Below are 20,598 nucleotides of genomic sequence, written 5' to 3' on the forward strand. Positions count from 1 at the left end.
ACCTTCTATTGCCGACCTGACGCTGCGGCTCGGAAGACCAGCGCGCACCTCAGACTTACCATGATCAAATCCAAGATCATCATCTTTCCCCCCAAATACTCTCCACCTACAGTTAATGGCACCTCCATCTTTCCAGTTGCTCAGGCCAAAACCCAAGAGTCCTCCTTGACTTCCTTTTCTCAAATGCAATCTGCCAGTAAATGCTATGGTAACTCCTTTAAAACACGTCCAGGATCTGACCACTCCTCATTCCTTCCACGGCAGGGTTGCCAGATAAAATATAGGATGCCCAATGAAATTGAATTTCCCACATATTTCATGGGATACACGTGTACAAAAATATGTTTACCTGAAATTAAATTTAACTGGGCGTCCTCTACTTTTACTTGCAAACCTGACAACCCTTCTCCTCCCCGACACTGTGTCAGCATAATAAGCCACGCCCCCTCCTTCCGGTGCTCTCTCAACAATCGATTCAAAATCGTCCTACCTCAACAATCACTCTCTCTCTCCCTTGCATTTTCTGCACAGTACGTCATTATTCTAATACACTGTATATTTAATTAATTTATCTCATTTTGTCTGTCTCAGCGAGCACACGCAGGCCTCCTAGAATGTCATGTGAAACTCTTTGAGAAGAGGAATTTTTGTCCGTTGTGTTCACTGCTATATCCCCAGAATCCAGAAATTGTGTCTGGCACATAATATGTGCTCAGAAAATATTTACTGTTAAATGAGGAAAAAAAAAAAAACTTGGGAATTCTAGTTAGACAATGGAGAAAAACTTTCCAGGTAGCCACGAATTTAAAAATACATGATGTGTGATCAATGATTACATTTCAGGTCCCTAAAGACTGAGTACACATTTTAACGAAGGTGAATTGAATTTCATGTGGGGTTACTGGCTCGTGTTTAGTCGGTTTTTTTGTAGCCCGAGATTGGTTTGTCTGTTGTTGTTGTTGTTGTTTTCCTCTTCCGCCCGCACCAGCAGAAACCCTTCTAGAGCCTGGATTTAGGATGCGGACGATTTCCCCGCGGGACCACGACTGGAGGCCATCACTGCTGCGTCCAGATGGCCAGCCCTGTTGCCGCCCACCTCTGCGTACGCTGAGGGCAAGAGTCGTCTCCCTACAGCGCGGGGCGTGGGGTTTCGAACACTGGGCCCCCAGCTCCACGGCTCCCCCCTCGACCAGGTCTAAGGACCCCCCAGAGCTTCCCGGGCTCGGCCCCGCGTCCACCTGTCCTCTGCGTTTCACCCGTGTTCACGCCACCAGCGCGGGTTTTAAGTGCTCGGACGGCAGAAACCCCGTCCGTCGAGCCCTCCTCCGCGGCACGAGCCGTGACGAGGCGGCCGTCTTGGCGGGGACACTAGTCACAGCTCGGTCAACGAAGACGGAGCGCGCACGCGTTCCACGTTCCCCGGGACGGGGGTCCCTGTCCCCCGGCCGCACCCCCAGGCCTGGGAGAGGAAGCGTGGAAGTCGAGGTGCGAGTGCCCTCCCAGGGCCCCTCCGCGCCCTCGCTGGGGCGCAGCAGGCTTCCCCCTCAGATCTGGGGGCGCCTCGGGCCGCACCCGGCCTCCCGCAGCCTCCTCGCTCGTCTCCGATCTCTCCAGACAGGAAGACCCCCCCCGCGGGCGCCCCCCGCGACTAAACCATCCCCCCCCGCGCCCCCCGCCCGCCCCCGGCCTCTGCAGAGGCCTCTGCAGGGATTTTCCGGAAAGGAAACCGACGACGAAACCCAGCCGGCCCCCCGGGCTCCCTGTGCACCCTGCCTTGCCGCTGGCCCTCTTCCCTGCGTGTCCCAAGCCAGACTCGGGAGTCGGGACTCGCGCGGGAGGCGTGGCCCCTGGAAACTGACGGAAGAGCCCGGGAGGCGGGGGGGGGGGGGCACGCCAGTCCAGTCTCCTCGGAGAACCAGCGCCGTCGTCCGTCACGTGGAAAGAAAGGGCGGCAAGGCTCTGCAAGGCGTGGCCCCGGGAAACAACTCGAGGTCCCCCGGAATCCCGAACCTATTTGCAAAGGCCACTCGGCTCCCACACCGCCCCCCCACCCGCCCCGGCGCGCCTGCCCAAACCCCTCCTGCCTCCACCTCTGGGAGCCGCACACAGGTCTGGACCTGAGGTAGCCCTGACCTGGCTTCAAAAATCAGTTGGCCCCGGGAAGCCGACTGAGCACGCGCGGCCCCGCCCCCAGGGCCTGCTCTAACCAATGGAGATTACGCCCCGCCCCCTGGGCCCGCCCCCGCTGCGGCATGTGACTAACGGTTTTAACGGATCTAACGGTTTTAACTGAGAGTATCAGCCAGGTGTGCTGGCCAGCGTGCGCGCGCGCACGCGCGCTCACTCGCACCCAGCGCACGTGCACCTCCTGAGATGTCCCCTCACGCCGGCTGCCCACGCACACCCCGCCGCGTCCCCTGCCAACACAGACCCGCGTGGGGGAGGGCATGAGACGCACACCTTGCTGACTGTGGGGTGGACTGGGTGCCCGGGGCCAGGGCATGGCTGGGGCCCGGGCGGTGGCCTTCGATGCCATGAAACAGGGATGGGCCGGCCACGAAGGCGTGAGGGGAGCAACACTGTGCCGAGGCCCGGGGCACTCATCGGCTGGAGGCCTGGACGAGGAGAAAGCAGCGGAGGGGCCAGGGGCCGTGTGGTCGGGGGACGGGACGGGACGGCCGCCGGGAGAGCGCGGTGCCGTGCAGGACGCGGGACAGGAGGAGTAGAATCAGCCGTGGCCCTGCAGGAGCCGTCTCGGTCCTGCACTGCGTTCGGAAACCACGTGGGGCCTTGCTCGGCGCGTCTGTGTCACTGCAGAAATGGTGTGCTCCGGGCATCTCTCTATACAGCTTGACTTGCTGACTCGCCATTTCAGAGACTGATCTCTGTGGACTCAAGTATCTGCAGCCCTTGCACAGTAAGTCCGCTATTTCGCTGTCCCTGTCGGCCATTTTCCGCACGGCCCCGTCGCTAAACATCCAGGCCGCTCACAGTTTGCCGCCCCCCCTGCCCCCCCACCGCTGGTGCAGGGAACGTTCTCGAACCTGTGAGTGGGGGGGAGGGGGCCTCCAGGGTGACGGCATTGGGCGGGGGCGGGGGTGGGGCGGACTTTCTGGCTGGCGGGGCTGAGTGTTTCCCTTGGTTGAATTTTTCATCAGCATTTTTTAAAACATATTTTATTAGCTCAGTGGATTGAGCTCGGGCTGCGGACCAAAGTGTCGCAGGTTCGATTCCCAGTCAGGGCACATGCCTGGGTTGCAGGTCATGACCCCCAGCAACCGCACATTGATGTTTCTCTCTCTCTCTCTCTTTCCCCCACCCTTCCCTCTCTAAAGATAAATAAATAAAATCTAAAAATAAAAAATAAATTAAAAAAGAATACACAATTTAAAAAAATATTTCATTTATTTTTAGAGAAGGGGCAAGGGAGGAAGAGAGGGAGAGAGACATCAGTGTGAGGTTGCTCTCACGCTCCCTACTGGGGACGGAGCCCGAAACCCAGGCGTGTGCCCCAACTGGGAATTGAACCAGCGACCCTTTGGTGCTCAGGCCGGTGCTCAGTCCCCTGAGCCGCACCAGCCGGGGCCACTGGCACTTCTTTAGTGGCTGACTGGTGGCTTCTTTTGGTTAGTGAGAGGGATGAGCAGTTCACATCTCGGTGTTACCAATGGGAGAGGGAGCAGGGGAGAGAGAGAGAGAGAATGAGAATTATCTGTCCAAGGATAGCTTGGAATGGAACCACCATGTACATACACGTTTCTCATGCTCCTCCTTTGGCTGCTCTGTTACGCCCTCCTCCCTGCAGGTCCCTGTCACCCTCGCCGGCCGTGATCAGTGTTGTCCCCAGTCGCCACGAACCCCTGAGCAGTGGGCAGGCAGAGCCTCATTCTGACGCACTAAGTTTATCCTAAGAGCCACCAGCCCCTTGAACGCTTCTTCTGGCTCCACGGAGCGCTTTCTAAATCGGTATCCCTGGCATTTTGGCTGGGCAGTTTTAAGAACGCAGGATTCACCTCTAAGTGTTCCTTAATAGTTCACTGACGGAATTCATCAGACTCCACAGTGGGGCCCTACGTGTGTCTATATATAAAGACGCTCTCAGGCTGTTAAAGTGGAGGGGCAGATTCCTCTCCGGGGGGGGGGGGGGGAGTAAAAACCGAGCAGGAAGCCCAGAGGGGCAGCAGGCGAGGCGCCGCCTCAACACCCAGCGGCATTGTGCAGTCACAGCATCCCTTTGTCACTAAGCAACAAGAAGCTGGCCTCCTGCAGTTTTCAGACAGCCTCAGAGAGACTGGAGGAAAGTTTCCCTCTTCGTGCCTTTCCCCGGAAAGATGAAGAGTGCTTTAGTAGGCTCCTGGGTAAGAGCATATCTTACGGTTAACCCTGGTGCCTGGCCCTGGGGTAGTGCCTGAGATTTGAGTGCGTCGTGAAAGTGAAGGGAGAAGGGTTTCATCCAGCACCCAGGCTAGTGGAGGACGCTGAACTACCCACTCACCTGCCACCCTGGGGTCACCCCTGGGGCTGGCTTAGTCTTCCCGGCACCATGCTCTCTTCCAGAGGTCCTGGTCTCCTGCTAACCTGCTCACCGAAACGCTGTTGAACTAAACGGAATAGGAAGTAAGGGGTGTCCAGCAGACAGTAGAAGGATGGCCAGTAAAGTTGGATGGCCCAGGCCCTCAGTGGGATGAAAAAATGTGGGGCTTCCCAGTCGTGTTTAAGATCCCACGTGACAGCCAGAGGCTGGCTGGGGACAGGCTCTTGCTGCTCAGGGATGGGACCGTGGAGGACCAGACGGACCGTCCTCTCCAGGGAGCTCTCAGGGCAAAGAGGGTGGGCCACAGTGGTTCCTTGGCCAGGCACTGTCATCCACAGGGTGTCTGCCTAATGAGGTCAGGACAGGATCGCTCCGTCTTAGACTCCCGACGCCCGCTTCTGTCGCCTGCCAGTCCCTGTCTCTGGACTTCTCTCCAGAAGCCACCCATTGTTGGAGCACTTCTCTTTCAGAAATTCGTGCCTTAGGGGCTCCGGTCTCCCAGGGTGCCCTTCTTGCCCCAGGATAGCGGGTGTGTGTCAGACAGGTGTTCATTCCTGACTTGGCTGCTCGCTCTCCAGGGTCCTTTGACCTAACATTGCGGGGGGCGTAGCAATGAAGGGAACTTTTCTCAGCTCTCCCGCGGAAGGACCGTGGCGCTGGACAGCGGCCCTGTTCTCAGAACTGCTCAGTTCCAGGAGCCACCCCTACTCAGAAGCTTCTGGTCCCCTGCCTTCCCCGGAAGAGAGTCCACAGTCCTGACCCAGTCCCTGCCTGACCTCACCGCACTTCCCCCAGCTGGTTCACAGCCCTCTAGTAACCAGGCCTCTTCTTTTGTTCTTCCGAGCTCTCTCTCTCTGTCGTTCTCTATCTCCCTCCTTTGAAATTTTGCACTTAGAGTTCCCAGCATATTAGGGCCCTTCCACTACTCCTCATGTAGCTGACTCCTTTTCCTGCTCAGGCTCCCACCCCCAGTGTCATGAGGAGCTGTTCCTGTTCCTTGTCACTCTTGATCCATTCATCAGGCTGTTTCTTCCCTGCCCCTAATCACTGTGTTTGACTCCCCCACAGAAGGAAGGTTCACGGGGGCCAAGGTCCTTCTGTCCTTTCACTGCTACCTTCCCACCCCATATTGGGATTTTAAGAAAGAGGAGGAAAAAAGGGAGGGAGGGAGGGAGGGAAGGAGGGAGGGAGGGAGGGCCTACACACACACAGCCCTCCCAGGTGAGCCAGCACAGATGGCCAGCTGTTCTAATGACGAATGGAGACACCTCTTTGCAGTCCCCAGGGGACTCCCCACCACCACCTCAGATTCTTTCTGTTTTATCAGAAACTCCCAGGAGAGGCTTCTAAGGGCCCTGAGGTCTAGCCACTGAGGTCTAAGACTTGAGGTTGGGGTTTTGGTAGCATTCATGCTCGTGCCTGCCTTATTACAGCACAACAGTGGCTTCTATGGGCACTACAGAGGCCAGTTCAAGAGTGAAAGTGCTCGAGAATACCGCCTTGCAGCCAAGCCCCAGCCTCCGGCAGTGTTCCTGAAGCGATGCCAGGTACGAGGCAGCCCTGGAGCAGCTGGGTGGCTGGGCCAGTTTCTGCTTCTCGGGCCCCAGGAGCGTCATCCGCAGCCCCGCCACACACAGCTGGACTGACACGTGGAGCCAGCCTGTCCCCAGGACGGGCAGGAGGCCTGGCCCTTCCTCCCCTGCAATGTCAGGTCTTTCTCCCACAGATGGGGCGAAGAGGGACCAATGCCAGGCTGGACAGTCTTGCTCAATCATCCTTCTAGACGGAGGAAGGGTCAGGGCCCAGGTGGGGTGAGCAGCCATGGGGAGACAGCCTCCGGAACCCAGGAAATACGCCTTGAGTGTCGCCAAAAACTGCCCTTAAGCTCAGATCCCTTGATGCAGTGAAAACCCATGGTCTAGCCCTCAGTCAGCCTCGTAGTCCAGGGGCCCCGGAGTGAGTGGGGAGGAGGCTCCTCTGGTCAAGGACGCAGTATGGAAAGCGGCTGGGCGCCCACCCACACACCTAGCCAAGGGGACTGGGAAGGGTGCTGCCAGAAAGGGCCTAGAGTGCTGGAAAAGGCTTCCCAAGAACAGGGAGGGGTGCAGGTCCCCGGCCCATCACCGCCTCCAGGCTGGAGACTAGGAGGAGGCGCTGTGCATCAGTTGGGGGCCCAGCAGGAAAAGCCCACTCAATAAAGGAGAACTCAGGAGGGTGGACATACAAAGGGTAGGTGTCGGAGCTGCAGGGGAAGGTAGCCCCACAGGTGCTAACAACCAAGTAGCCAATACGACTGGGCCCAAGGGGACAAGGGGAAGGCATGGCTTCTAGAAACTGGAAGGACAGAGTGGTGTGGAGAGGGCCACCCTGACAGGAGTGGTGATCTTGGGTGGAGAGACACAGCCAGGTGGGGGCTGGCCTGGGAAGGAGCCAGGAAAAGAAACTCCTCTTACCTCCCTCTCCTCCCAGGACTTGCCAGTGGCCAGAGGGAAGGCAGCCTGGGGAGAAGTATGGCCTTCTAGGCAGGAGTAGGCAAGGGTGGAGCCCGGAACATGCTCTGCCCACTGCAGCTTCCTGCTTCCCAGCTTTCAGCCAGGTCCTGCTCCATCTGCCATCTGCTTCTCCAGGAACTGCTTTCCCAGGCCAAGAGCAGGGGCCTGGAGGCTGGCCATCCTGCGGAGCCTGTGCTCCCAGTTGAAGGGGCTGCCCGGCACTGCCTGGCAGAGCGAGGGCCACCTCCCCTGTGAGAGTGATGGGCCTTAGCAGTGCAGGGACAGAGGCAACCCGGGGACTTCCTACTGGGTTTTGGTAGTAGCCCTCAGAGGTAGTTCTGTCCCCAAACCAGAATGTCCTCTCCACTTGTCCCCCAGGGACAGAGTAGGGGGCATGTTTTGGTTGAAGCGAAGACCTGCTACCTGCAGCCTTTACTAGCATTATCGGCGGTCCCAAACGGCATGGTTTGTGTGCATTGGGCCCAGCTGGCATAAATGCCAAGTCTCCTGGCTCCTTCTAGGTCTGAAGCTGTTTTAATTAGCGGGACTACTCAGGGGAAGTGCACATTTTATTTTCTAATTAGCTGAGAGGTACCAGGCTTCCGCAGGCTGACTGCAGCTGTAGTGGTTAAAAACCTCTCCGAGTCATGCATCCACTTTTCTTTCTTTTCAACTTGGCACATAGAGATTTTATCCACGTCATTCAGGTGCAAAAAAAATTCTTTTTTTCTTCTGAAACAGACTTATTTATTTCTAGCCTTCACCTGCTTGACTCTTGGGAAGTGTAATCCTAGTCCTGTTTGTTCTTAAGGTCACACAAGAGGACCATGGTTGTGGGCAGGTCCTTCATTGGTGGTGCCATGATTGCTGTGTCCCTGCCCCTGCCACCGCCATGCCTGAGTCAGCCACAGAGGTTGCTCTCTCCGATGACTCCACAGGGGCCCTTAGCCCCCCATATGCAAACACGGCCCCTCCCAGAAAACCTGCCCCTCCTCCAATGCTTCTTTAGCTGGAACCCCCTCCTGAACCCTGCCTGCTCAGAGACCGTGGGCTTTCCCCCCTTGGGGGAAAAGGAGCCCTGGATGGCTTAGAAACAAAGAGGTAGGTGAATTTCTCCTGGGAATTCCAGGACACTCAGAACACTCAGAACTGCCTGGGCGGAGAGGAAATGACTGCGCTTCTTACCAGGCCCCCGCAGCTGGGAGGGCACAGCTCCAGTGGGTGGGAGTCAGTGGAGCATGCTGCCACTGTAAGGGCAGTGAGCTCCGGAGTCAGAGGTGCCTCCCACAACCAAGGCGTCCACACCCTAGGGCTGTGCGTAGTCCTGTAGCTGAGCATAGAGATGGGGGAGAATCGGGTCCACTGGAACTTGCCCCAGACCCCCAGGTTCTTTCTAATATATATATATATAATTCTCACCCAAGGACATGTTTATTAATTTTAGAGAGAGAAGACGGGATGGGGAGAGAGAGACAGAGAGAGAGAAAGAACATCAGTATGAGAGAGAAGCATTGATTGATTGCCTGCTATACATGCCCCACCAGGGATCAAACTACAACCTATGTATATGCCCTGACCAGGAATCGAACCCACAGCCTTTTGGTGTATGGGATGATGCTCCAACCAACTGAGCCACCCAGCCAGGGCCCCAGGGTGATTGTATGTTTTTTTTTTTAATTTCTTTATATTGAGATGATTGTAGATTCATAAAGTTGTTAGAAATGATAGGGATTCCTTCTATACTTTGCTCAGTTTTCCCCAATGGTAATACTGTGCAAAGCTGTAGTATATCACAACCAGGGCATTGACATTAATGTAATTCATCTATCTCACTTCGATGTCCCCGGTTTTACTTGTACTTATTTGTGTGTGTATATTAAGATCTATAAATTTTTATCAGCAGTGTAGCTTTCTGTATCTGCCACTGCAGTCAAGTTACAATCTCCCAAGAATCCCTGGTGCTGCTCTTTCATGACCACAACCTCCTGCCTTCCTCTCCTCCACCCTGCCCTGTCCCTAACCCCTGGCAACCGTCACTCCCTCCATTTCTAAAATGCTGTCACTTCAAAATGTTGTATAAATGGAATGATAGGACATGTAATCATCGGGGATTGGCTTTTCTTGCTCAGCATAAGTTCTCAGAGATGTATCCGAGTTGTATGTATCAATGGTTCATTCCTTTTCGTTACTGAGTAGTAGTCTGTCCCAGCCACCAACTGGCAGTGACCAAGGAACGCTGCAGATGGCTCATTGAAACACGAGAAAAACATACACAGAGAAAACCGAGTCCTGTGGGGAAATAGGGATGAAACGGCCACTCTCTCTAGTGGGGAGTGCCATGGCCACCCTCCCCAGGGGAAGAGCGCTTCTTTCCCCTGCCTGAGCAGGCTTTTATTGGGTTCATTTGCATAAGAATTCAGGTAAAGCTCATTACTCATTGCCAGGAAGTAAGGATCAAACAATAGATAACAAGGAACTCTGAGGGCCTATTTTGAGTCAGGGTCAAAGAGCTGTAAAAACTTTAAGGAACAGACTTACTTCTTCCTTGGACCCTTATCATTCAACTGAGAGCATTCTAAACAAAGCAGGTTTCACAGGATTTTACATATCCTTTCTTAGACCTGATCACCCGGGGAACCCGCCCTTTCCACCACAGGGCTGCACCACCCTCTGTCATTGTTTCAGGCTTAGGTGAAGCAAGGGAAGTAAAACAGCCAAGAGATTAGGAGATTTTCTCGCAGACAATGACTCAGGCTATATCAAAGCCGAGGGGCGAAGGTCCATCACCCCCTTTTGCTGTAGCCCCCAAAGTCCTTCCTTAGGGGCCTCCCATGTGATTGTGCCTGTGTTAGGTCATTCTCCCCTTGGGGAATCTTACCCATCATTGGCTAACCAACCAACCATTGGGGGCCAGTTATGGATGAAGTAGAAGAAGCAGCGCTCCTGCCAGGGAGATAAGCTTTTGTCTCTTGGCTGGCTTACAGTTCCAAGGTCGTTCCCTCAGCCTTAGCCTTGGTGGGGGGGTTACAGCTTCTGATACCAGGCAGGGTGGTTCCCAACAGTAGTCTGTGGTAGGTATATTCCAGTTTGTTTAACCATTCATCTGTTAAAAACTCTCTGGGCTGATTCCAATTTTTGGATCTCACAAATAAAGCTGCTATGACCCTTTGTATACAGGCTTTGGGGTGAATGTAAGTTTTCATTTCTTTGGAATAAGTGCCCAGGAATGCCATTGCTGGGTCATAGAGTAGTTGCATGTTTAGTTTTTAAAACAAATTGCCAAACTGTTTTCCAGAGTAGCTGTGCCTTTCACATTCCCACCAGCAATGTATGAAAGATCCAGTTTCTCTGTATCCTCACCAACATTTATTGTTGTCTCTACTTTTTATTTTAGCCATCGTGCTGTGATACTGTATTGTGATTTTAATTGTCATTTCTCTAATGTTTAATGACTGAACATTTTTTCATGTGTTATTTGCCATTCGCATATCTTCTTTGGTGAAATGTCTATATGTTGCTAGCCAATTTTCTAATCAGATAGTTTGTTATTTTACTGTTAAGTTGTGAGACTTCTTTATGCATTCCTGATACTAGTCCTTCATTGAGTATGCGGTTTGCAAATATTTTCCTTCAGTTTGTAACTTGTCTTTTCAGCCTCTTCACATGGGACTTTCACAAAGCAAAAGTTTCTTTTTTCTTTTTAATTTTGATGAGGCCCCATCTATCAATTTTTAAATGGGTCTCTTTTTTTATGCATCAAGTCTAAGAACTCTGCCTAGCTTTAGATTATGAAGATTTTCCCATTTTTTTTCTAAAAGGACCCTGGATTGTTTTGTTTTGTTTTGTAATTCTCACCTGAGAATATATTTAAGTTGAGAGAAACATCGATGTGAGATAGGAACATCTATCAGCTGCTTCCCATGCACTCCCCAAACAGAGATGGAGCCCACAGCCTAGGTATGCATCCTGACGGAGGGTCAGACCCACAACCTTTATGGTGTGCAGGACAACGCTCCCACCAACCGAGCCACCCAGCCAGGACTCCCTGGGTTTTTAATCTCTGTGGTGCCAGCTTGCTTTATGAGGAATGAAAGGTAAAGCTCCTTCATGAATCTTTCCATTTGAAGACCTTCGCTGGCTGTCTGAGGCAGGAGGTCCCAGTAGGGGAGCGTGTTAAAGACACATACCTCAGGCTCCACCCTGAAGATTCTGGTTCAGCGATGGGGGTGAAGCTAGCCCCTGCCTTTTACTTACGAACCTGCTGTCAGCCATTGTGCATACCCCGACCCAGCCAAGACTTGACCTCACCAGATGGGACACTTCATTCAGCCACGCGCTGTTCTCAGAGGTGGAGCGACAGATGTGAGCGAGACAATGACATCAGACAGCATGCAGCATCCTCATATGTAGTCATAGAGTCTGTCAGAAGGCGAAAATGCAGAGTTGGGGTGACGAGACTGCTGGTGCAGGGCTGAGGGAGCGCCTCCCAAGAGGAAAGTGAGGAGGGGCCATACGGCCAGGTGGGAGGAAAATCTCCGCAGAAAGAACGGGTGCAAAGGCCGGAGGTGAGAGCAGCTGCTGTGCTTGAGGGGCAGCAAGGTGCCAGTGAGGCTGGGGGCGATGAAGGGGTCGACACTGTGTGGGTCTCATGGACCACGATGATGACCTTGGCTTTTACAAATGCGAGAAACTGCTGTGGATCTTTGGCAACCAAGGGATGTGAACTGACTCACGTATTAAAATAGTGATTCTGTCTGCTAAGAAAATAATAGACTCGGAGGAGCAAGCTTAGAAGCAGGGACACCAGGTGGGAAGCTCTTGCAATAACTCAGGCAAGAGAGGAGGGCAGGTGGCTTGGAGCAGGAGATGCTGTGGCCACGCTGAGGAGAGCTCCAGCCCTGGGTTCACATTGAAGGAAGTGCTAACAGGATTTCCTGGCACACCGGATGTAGGCAGTGAAAGAAAAAAAAATCAAGGGGTCTCTGCGGTGTTGGGCCAGAAGCAGCTGCCATGACCTATGCTGGGGGAGGCTGCAGGTGGAACGGGTTTGGGGAATGATCCAGAATGCAGTCATGTGTTTGAGGTGCCCGTTACACATTTGCAGTTGGCTACTGAGTCTGGAGTTCAGGAGAGAACTCGAGCTAGAGGGAAAACTTCCAGTTTCCAGGTGGTATTTCAGATCAAGAGCCTGGGTTGCTGAGGAGGGAGTGGGTGTGGACAAAGGGGAGGAGAGAATGGGGGAATGCAGAGAGAAAGGTGCAAATCTTGAACCACTCCCCTCCTGCTGGCAGGATACATTTTCTTTTTTTAATGTTTTAATCATTGCCCGAGGATATATGTTTACTGATTTTTAGATAGAGAGGAAGGGGGAGAGAGAGAGAGAGAGAGAGAAACTATCAGTCACTCCCATACGCGCCCTGAGCAGGGATTGAACCTGCAACCTAGGTGTGTGCCCTGACCGCCAGGGATCAAACCTGCAGTCTTCCAGTGCACAGGATGATGCTCCAACCAGATGAGCCACCTGGCCAGGGCAATGGCAGGATATTTTGAAAGATGCCTGAGCCCCTTCCTCAATCGGCAGCCCCAGAGGCTTCTGCTTTGGGGGTAAGTGCCAGGATGTGTCCCAGAAGTGAGATGTTGCTTTATTTTGTATCTGCCCCTGCAGGGTATTGGGAGTTTGGCAATTTAGGGGTGGTGGCTCCTGGAATCTTCCCTCCGTATGGGCTCTCAGGTCAGCATCACTTTCTCCCATGACCGTCTCTCTCACTCTCTTTTCAAGGAGCCCGCGAAGCAACACTTCTTCTCCAAGCATGACAACCGCACTTCCTTCGACAGGGTAAGTGTGCAGAGAGGGAGGAGCATGGGCAGGCCCCCAGCCTAGGCTGAAGTTGCAGGGGTGGGGGGTGGGGATGAGGCAGTGCAGGGAGGGCGGGCTCCTTATACACACAGAGGAGTGTCTGTCTCCCTGACAGCCTGTCCCCTCTGGGGAACAGCCCACTCCCGAACAGAGGGACCTCTGCTTTGGTTTTCTCTGCCAGCTTGCCTGACAATATGCAAATATCCCAGGGGCCCCTGGTTTTCTGAGGGCCCCACCCTGAAATGGGAGCAGGCCAAAAAGGCTGGGGTACAGGTCCGGGAGGCCAGGCACAGGCCCGGCATCACCAGGCAGGCTTGGGTTTAGGGGGCACTCAAGCAAAGCCTGTGGCCGGACCGTGGGCCAAGAGCCCATACCGTTGAAAAGGGCCCCTTCTGCCTGCTGCAGGGAGTCGGAAGGCGGAAAGACCTGAATCGCCTGTGGCAGCAACACACTTTTCTGCGCTGGGCACCCTGTGAGCTGGAGTTCCGCCAGCAGCGGCCCCTTGAATCCTCCTACCAGGCCAACTTCCGGTCCGACCCAGGACTCGGCGACCTCCCTCAGCGTCTTGTGCACTTTGTGCAGCTCAAGCCTCCCCATGTCAGCACCACCTACCAGCAGAACTTCTGCCAGCCATCCCCTGGTGACTCTAGTGGCAGCAACAACGTGGGACCCCAGGCCCCCGTCACCAACACACTGCCTAAACTCCCAGAGATCCCAAGACCCACGCTGCTGCAGCATTACCTCCATGCTGGGGTCTCCGAGTGCCTAAACTGGTCCAGAGCATTAAACAAGAATGACTGACACCAGGGCCTGTCTGTGCTTGCAGCCCCGGAGGGCCTGGAGGCTGAGAGCGGTAAGGCACTGCCAGCCCCGATGCCTGGCTCCCACGTGCCTGTGCCCATGGTACCCGTGTGCTGCGCAGACAAGGTGTGGCCCTGGGAGCCCTGCCGCCGGGTGAAAAGGGGTATGGCCTGCAGGAGTCTAAGGCACAGATGGGTTACCATGGCAACAGCAGATGGGTTCTGGGACCCCAAATCCATTCTTGCAACAAACCCAGCTGTGAGCTCCTTGCACTCAGTGTGACTGCAGGGAGAGCAGTCAGTGGCCCCTAACAGTGGGCAGTAAATTCTACAAGAGGAGGCAAGGGCTAGCAGCTTTGCTTTCTCTGGGAAGCTGCCGCCTCTAGGTGTCTGGTGCGTGGCCACACAGTCCTGTGTACGAGACCCCTTCCCTACAGCTGGGACAGAGGGAGACTGCCCAGGCCACAGCCCCCACCAGACCCCTCCGTATGGAGGTGAGCAGAGGCTTTGCAGAGATGCTGTGTGACACACCTAGAGGACATCCTGACCCTGTGGCATTTTGTTGTAGTTTTCTGATTTCTCTGGTCGTCCTGTGAGTGCCCTCTAACAACCAGGACAGTGGGGGACAGCAGTCATCCTATGTCACCAAAAGAGAAACTGAGGCTTAAGAGGGTCTGAGACACCAGATACTTTGGGGCAGAGGCCACATCTAAAAGGCTCTTCTGGACCCTTATCCTTGGAGAACTAAGACCCCCAAAGAAAGGCCAGGGGCGGCAGGGGTGACACAGGACTCCGCACCAGGGGCCATACCCAGATTTGAGCAGCGTTTTTACTTCCACGTCTGCGCTCCCTGGGTCCTCACAACAGCCCTGTGAGGTAGGTAGGGTGGGAAGGTTTCCGGGATCCCCACTGACAGCTGAGGATGCTGAGGCACAGAGAGGTGAAATGACTTTCTAGGGTCACAGCCAGCAGTGTAAAGGGCCTAAAGCCAATACTCCTGTGGCCCTCTGGAGGTTCCCACCGCGCTTTTCCATTCCCTCCATGCCGCCTGCCCTCTCTGAACTCTCCTGGGTTCACAGGGGCCTTCAAGGCAGGCTGGCAGCTGGGGTGTTTCCGGAACAGTCATTGGGGTGGGCCTGGTCAACTCTAGGTAGGCACTGACCCTGCAGGGCATGAGGCCAGCTGTCACCCCCACCACCTCCCCATTGGACAGAGGGCTCAGGAGGTTCCAGAGCAAGGGAGGAGCTAGGCGTGGTCCATGAATGAACGAGAGTACGCTGGTGTACGCATGTGTGTGTGTCCTACACTAAAGGTGAAGCCCGCACGTTACCCAGTCTCGGAGGCAGTGTCTCAAGAGCCCATGCCTGTGCATCCCTTCCCCTGTGGGGCCCAGTGCGCTTCCTCGGGAGCACAAGAAGCCAGACATCTGCCTCTGGTACTGGGCTGCTTCAGTGGGCAAGGTCCCATCAGGCATTCAGACCCCATCACACAGACACAGGGCCTCCACGGCCTGGCTGGGACCCTGCGCCACACCCCCGATGACGAACAGCCGGGGCCCAGCCTGCAGACTAGAACAGGAGCAACGGGCTGTGGGCATGGCAGGCAGTGCCTCCCAGCGCCGCCGGGCCAGGCTGAAGCCCTCCACGGAGCCCAGGGGGCATGGCTGGTTTCCTGCAGGAAGGAGACAGAAGTTGTAGCACGCAGGCTGCAGGGGTGCCAGCTGTTTTGCTCCCTGAGCCCAGAGTGCATGCAGCCCAGCAGGCGTCACCCCAGGACGGACCATCAGGGCCTTGCTACTCATTGCCCCATTCATCATTCATTCGTTCACGTATCTGTTCCTAGCTCTGTTTGTCCATTCATTCAGTGATCATTCGCCCTGTTTCTGTCTCCTAGGCCCTGCCGGCACAAATCCCTGAGTCAGGTGCTAAGGACACCCTCAGGTCTGGCCCATGGGGACCACACCCTGCTTGCTCCACAGAGTGGGAACGGGAAGCTCACAAAGCCCAAGCCCCAGAGCGCCTAGAGCAGGGTGGGAGGTGGTGCTCATGCTGGGGGCCAGTCCTTTCTGACCTGGGCTCCCCTCCCGCCCCTAGGCCCGAGGACTCACCAAGGCCCCCAACAGCCACGATGTGGCCCCCAAGGGAGCCAACCACAAAGTCAGCCCTCTTGTCCCTCATGCGCAGGCCGCGGGGCAGCTTGGTCCAGAACCCTGCAGGAGGGGGACGATGGTCAGATCTGGCCCTTGACATTGTGCCTCTCCGTCCCACGGGGAGCCGAAGGACAGCTCAGGACAGCCACTGCTCACCATGCTCCAGGTCGAACATCTCCACAGTGTTGACGAAGTGTGGGCGGGAGTAGAAATTGTGAGGCCCAGGCTGCTGCAGGCCACCCAAGCTAAAGAAGCTGCCTTCGGCCATGGCGCAGCCAGCAAATGCCCGGCGGCTGGGGAGGCTTGGGTGCCGGGTCCAGGTATGAGCCTCCAGATCAAAGGCCTCAAAAGCAGTCACTGGGAGCTTGCCCTGGCGGCCCCCTGCCAATGGAATTGAGGCAGCTGGGAGGAAGCCCGGGGCACCTGGCAGCCTCCTCCTCCCCCAGGTTGCTGAGCCTTCACCGCCACCCACTCCAGGCACCCGTACCTAGCTGTGTGCGCAGCACCAGAACGTGGATCACCCACCCCTCGGACTCTCAGGCACCGGGGTTTTGTCTTCCGGTCCCCGCGGGGCCACCAGAGGTCTGAGCCTCGGAGCGAGCCCGGCTCACCTGCAGCAAAGCTTCCCTCGTCCCGCCCTCCCGGACTCCTCCTGAGCCTGGTGGGCTCGCAGGGACAGGTGCTTCTGGACTTCGGGCCCCTTTCCCACACCCCTGGGCCCTTACCCAGGACATAGATCTTGTTCCCGTGCAGGAAAGTGGAGGCCCCATAGCAAGGCGTGGGCATAGAAGGTAGCGAAAGCCAGCAGTCCCGGCGGGGCTCGTACACCCGAACCTGGGCCTGGGGGGCCGTGTCAGAGCCCATTCCCCCCAGAGCATACACCATACCATCTGCGTAGAAAGGAGTGGTTCAGACAGTTCCTTGGCCTCTCCAGGCACCCCACCCTGAGAGCTGCCCTTGCCAGGTGTGGGGGGAGCGGGGGGGCCTGACCTGTTTTGGGTACCCTCCCTACAAGTAGCAGAAAGTACCCTCCTGCCTGCCTGGAGTGGGGGCAGGGAGAACTAGGATTCCTCCTCTGGCCGGGACCCCTACGAGTGAAGAGCAGGAGGCAGCAGATCTAATTATAATCTGTCTCCGTCTCCCTGGAGACGCTATGGCAACCAAGTCTGGCATCCAAGCAGAACCAGACCTGGTCAGACTCGGAGGCCACTAGATGGGGGCTCCCCTGGGGAAAGGGGGTTGGAGGATGGTTTAAGCCAGAGGTATAGGGCATGTGGGGGCCTATTCAGCACGGAGCTCAGACTGGGGAGGGGCTCCAGAGGTCAGCTGCGTGGCTGTGAGAGGGGCTTGGGCCTGCAAGACAGGGGCGTTGGCCACAAGCCTTCTGCCCCTGAGCCCTGCCGGCACCTCTGCAGCCCACCTTCGCACTAGAGTAGGTTCTCGCCCCGTTACACCCTCAGGGGCAGCTGGGGGCACGTCAGGAAGCCTTAAGAGACAGGCCAGTCAGCTGGGAGCTTCCCACTGGGGACTTTCCATGGCAACTGTCCCCAAGCCAGGTTGGCCTTTGTCCACCTCAGACCCCGTGTGTGTGTGTGGGGGGGCAACAATCTAAGCACCTGTTGGGCTCCAAGCCAAGGTCCTGCTTCTCTCCCTTCCCCCAGACTATAACAACCACAAGAGTCCCTGGGCCACCCCTCCTTGTCTCTGAGATGAGAGGAATGGATGGGCCGGGGAAGTGGCGGGTCCTCCCTACATGCTAGGGGCCGGCCTGGCCTCTGCCTCCCACCTCGCAGCTGGACACGGCAGTGAAGGCCTCTGCTGGCCCAGCTCAGAGCTATGGAGGGGAGGGTGCCGGAAGCAACGCCATGCCCAAGGCGTGCAGGCAAAAGCTCCAGCTTCCGCTCAGTCCCCGAGGGTAAGGGGCCAAGCGAGAGAAGAACGGAGGGTGCTGAGGCACTGCGGGCCCTCCCTCCGCAGGCCGCTCACCTCTCTCCACAGTCGCAACGCCCATGGCTGCCTGAGGCAGGGTGGCGCGACGCTCCCAGCGGCCCTCGTCGGCCAGGAAGGCCTCCACAGCGGCGACAGGGCTCTGGCCCTCATCCACACCCCCCAACACTAGCACCTGCTTGCCCAGCACCGCGGCGGCGGCGCCGGCCCGGGCAGTGGGCAGGGGTGCCAGTGTCAGCCAGGTATGTGAGGCCATGTCCAGTGTCTCAGCGGTGTCCAGGGGCAGTCCAGCCTGGCCACAGCCCCCCAGCACCAGCAGGTGTCCATCCTGGTACGCCACTGTGCCATACACCCGGCAGGTGGGCATGGGTGGGAGCGCCTGCCAAGCAAAGGCCCGGCTCCCTCCCGTGGCCATGGTGTGTGCCTCCAGGGTCAGGCCATGCTGTGGGCGCAGGCCGCGGGCCGCCCTGAGGAAAGGCTCATCCTGACTCTCCCAGGTGTACGGGGCGCGTCTGACCAGTCCAGGGAGCTTGCCTTCGCCTGAAGGAGAGAGGGGAAACAGAGGGTCAGGGCCCCTGACGGGCTCTCGGGCAGAGACGAGCAGCCTGTAGCTGAGGGCAGGGCCGGCTCCAGGTCACTGGTGGGAAAGGCAGGGGGAGGCCTCGCCCCGGCCGGCCAGCGCGCCTCCGTGGAGGCCCTCCTGGAGCGGGAGGGAGGGCGGCTCCCAGACACCCAGACAGCGCCCCCTTCCCACGTGCTGCCCTCACCTAAGGGCTGCCCGGTCCTGTCTGGGTCCAGATAGGAGGTGAGGTGACTGGGATAGGGCTCCGCACCTCCCAGCTTCCCTCCCCTCAACTGCTCTCACCCTGGTGCTCCGCAGGAGTGGAGTCCTACCGTACCTTCCCAGCACTGCTTCCATTGGGCCCTGGGCAGCCATCAGTGTCTCCCACCCGACTGCCAGGGACCAGACTCCAGTGCACATTTACACCCGCTTTGGGAGCCACTGGTTGATCTAGTCCCGCCAGCAAAAGGCCAAGATCAGGGCGTTTGGACTGGGGGCGGGGGGGGGGGGGGCTGGATGCCAGGGTCCCACATTTTCCCTTTGACGTCTACCTTCGCAGAGGTTTGCCCATGCCAGGTGCGCCTAGGCCAGCCTCTTCGGTGTCTATAATGGGTGAGGATTATTCGGGGATCCCATGAGCCCCAGACCGCAGGGTCCCAGAGTCTAGGGATCTTCCAGCAGGAATGGGCAGCTGGACTTCTTGGTCCCCTCAACGCGAATCCCCAAGTTCCCCAGCCCATTCTTTCCCGCGGGGGCCACACTCCTGGGGCCCCTAGCGCCAGGACTTCCCAGCCCCAAACTTCCCTCCAGCTCGCGGGAGGGCAGGGGGCGGGTCCAGATGAGTGAGCTTGGGGTTCTACTCCCGGCGCCCCAAACTTCCCCTGAGCGCGGTTCCCGCGGGACTCACCGGCCGGGCCTCCGGGCCGCCGGGGCGCGGGGTCCGCCGTTCCGGCTACGCTGGTGCCGGCTCTGGCTGGGGCTGAGGCCGGGTGCCGGCGGCGGGGCTCCGACTCGGCTCTGGCGCGGGGCGGGGCTGGACGGGGTCCGCCCCTCTTCCCCCCCTTCCCGACTCGGGAAAACCTCCCCTCCAACGCTCGCTTTAACTCTGCACCTGCCGTGGCTGGAGCACCGTGCGCCGACCCATGGTCGCATGCCAACGGCTGAACAGGGAGATGGACATGTGGACACCGGGCCTTCCCAGAACGGAGGGTCCGACCTGGGGTGGGAGGGAGAAATGAAACAGCAGTGAGCAGCACACACGTGTGTGGTGGGGGGCCGTTCTGAGCCGGACCCAGCTCGGGAGCATCCGCGGACGGGGGCGGCTGGGTTGAGCCAGTAGATCTCGGGGCTTTGGGCTCGGGTGCCTACCCACTGCCATTGAACTCGGAGGAGCCCAAGCACAGATTAGACGCGGCGCCCCCTGGAGGCCACTTGGGGCGTGGCCTAGGCCTCTGGTGGGTTGGATCCGAATCGCGCAGTCTCAGGCACGGAGCAGGGCACAGAGTAGGTGGGATGGTAGAGACAGAGGCTAGCAGGGGTGCGGGGAGCAGACAGTGCTGTCCTCAGTACCCGCAGGCCTGTCCCCAGGCCTGAGCTGGGGAGAATATTTGGGTTGTGGGGGACAGTGTAGGTCTGAGTAGGATATAAGCTTGAAGAGTCGGAAGCTAAGGGACCTTCCAGGCAGGCCACTCTGGTCTTATTCTGTAGGGCCTCAGGCCTGGGCTGTTCTGAGACCCAAGTCATTTTGTGACTGTCCATCTTCAGGGTACTGGCCCTGCCTCTAGCCACCCCTGGGGTCAAGCAAGAGCAAGTTGGTATGACAGAGGACTACCCACCTCAGACCCAGACTCTGACCCATCTTCTGAGCATTCCAGAGTATTGGGTAAGTCTGGGAACCAGCAGCCCACCGTACAGGTCAATGGCCACTTGTAAGAAGCGGTCCTGCGGTTGTGTGTGGTACTATCCTGTCCCTCCTTCATGGACAGTGTCTGTCTCACTTTTCCTAGAAGCATGGCTGGAGACAAAGTTGCAAGTGTATACAGCGAATGTGGGAGGTGAGGCCAGGAAGCACCAGCAGAGAGCACTGGCAAGGAGAGGGGAGGCAGCCAATAAAGGGTGTCTCGTTAAGCAAGTTACCACTGCAGGCAACTGGGACCAGATCCTGCCGGGGACTCTGGGAGCCAGTGCAGAGCATGGGCCTCACATTATCCACCCCCCACCCCCAGCAAGGGTTGCTGAGGTCCTCATTTGCAGATCT

The 20,598-nt window shown here is 57.1% G+C and overlaps 2 protein-coding genes across 3 annotated transcripts; one reads left to right on the plus strand and one right to left on the minus strand.

The window, feature by feature from the left end:
- Positions 1-4,331: 4,331 nt before the first annotated feature.
- CUNH3orf84 (chromosome unknown C3orf84 homolog) lies at positions 4,332-13,684 on the plus strand. The gene is made up of 4 exons (XM_045857246.1): positions 4,332-4,358; positions 5,968-6,081; positions 12,806-12,862; positions 13,268-13,684. The coding sequence occupies exons 1-4, from the start codon at positions 4,332-4,334 to the stop codon at positions 13,682-13,684; spliced, it is 615 nt and encodes a 204-aa protein (XP_045713202.1).
- Positions 13,685-14,510: 826 nt separating this feature from the next.
- On the minus strand, positions 14,511-19,426 carry KLHDC8B (kelch domain containing 8B). 2 transcript variants are annotated; one of them, XM_045857121.1, is made up of 6 exons: positions 19,249-19,379; positions 17,819-18,319; positions 16,558-16,722; positions 15,989-16,213; positions 15,791-15,892; positions 14,511-15,354 (listed from the first exon to the last, which is right to left on the minus strand). In XM_045857121.1, exons 2-6 carry the CDS (start codon positions 18,192-18,194, stop codon positions 15,158-15,160), a joined length of 1,065 nt encoding a protein of 354 aa, XP_045713077.1. In that variant the 5' UTR covers positions 18,195-18,319; positions 19,249-19,379; the 3' UTR covers positions 14,511-15,157. The 2 variants fall into 2 exon arrangements, with proteins under 2 accessions (XP_045713077.1, XP_045713078.1); XM_045857122.1 differs by lacking the exon at positions 16,558-16,722 and having other exon boundaries at positions 19,249-19,426.
- Between the last annotated feature and the right edge of the window lie 1,172 nt (positions 19,427-20,598).

This window comes from Phyllostomus hastatus, unplaced genomic scaffold (genome assembly GCF_019186645.2).
Source record: "Phyllostomus hastatus isolate PE091 unplaced genomic scaffold, TTU_PhHast_1.1 phas_scaffold_129, whole genome shotgun sequence".
NCBI classification, from domain to species: domain Eukaryota; kingdom Metazoa; phylum Chordata; class Mammalia; order Chiroptera; family Phyllostomidae; genus Phyllostomus; species Phyllostomus hastatus.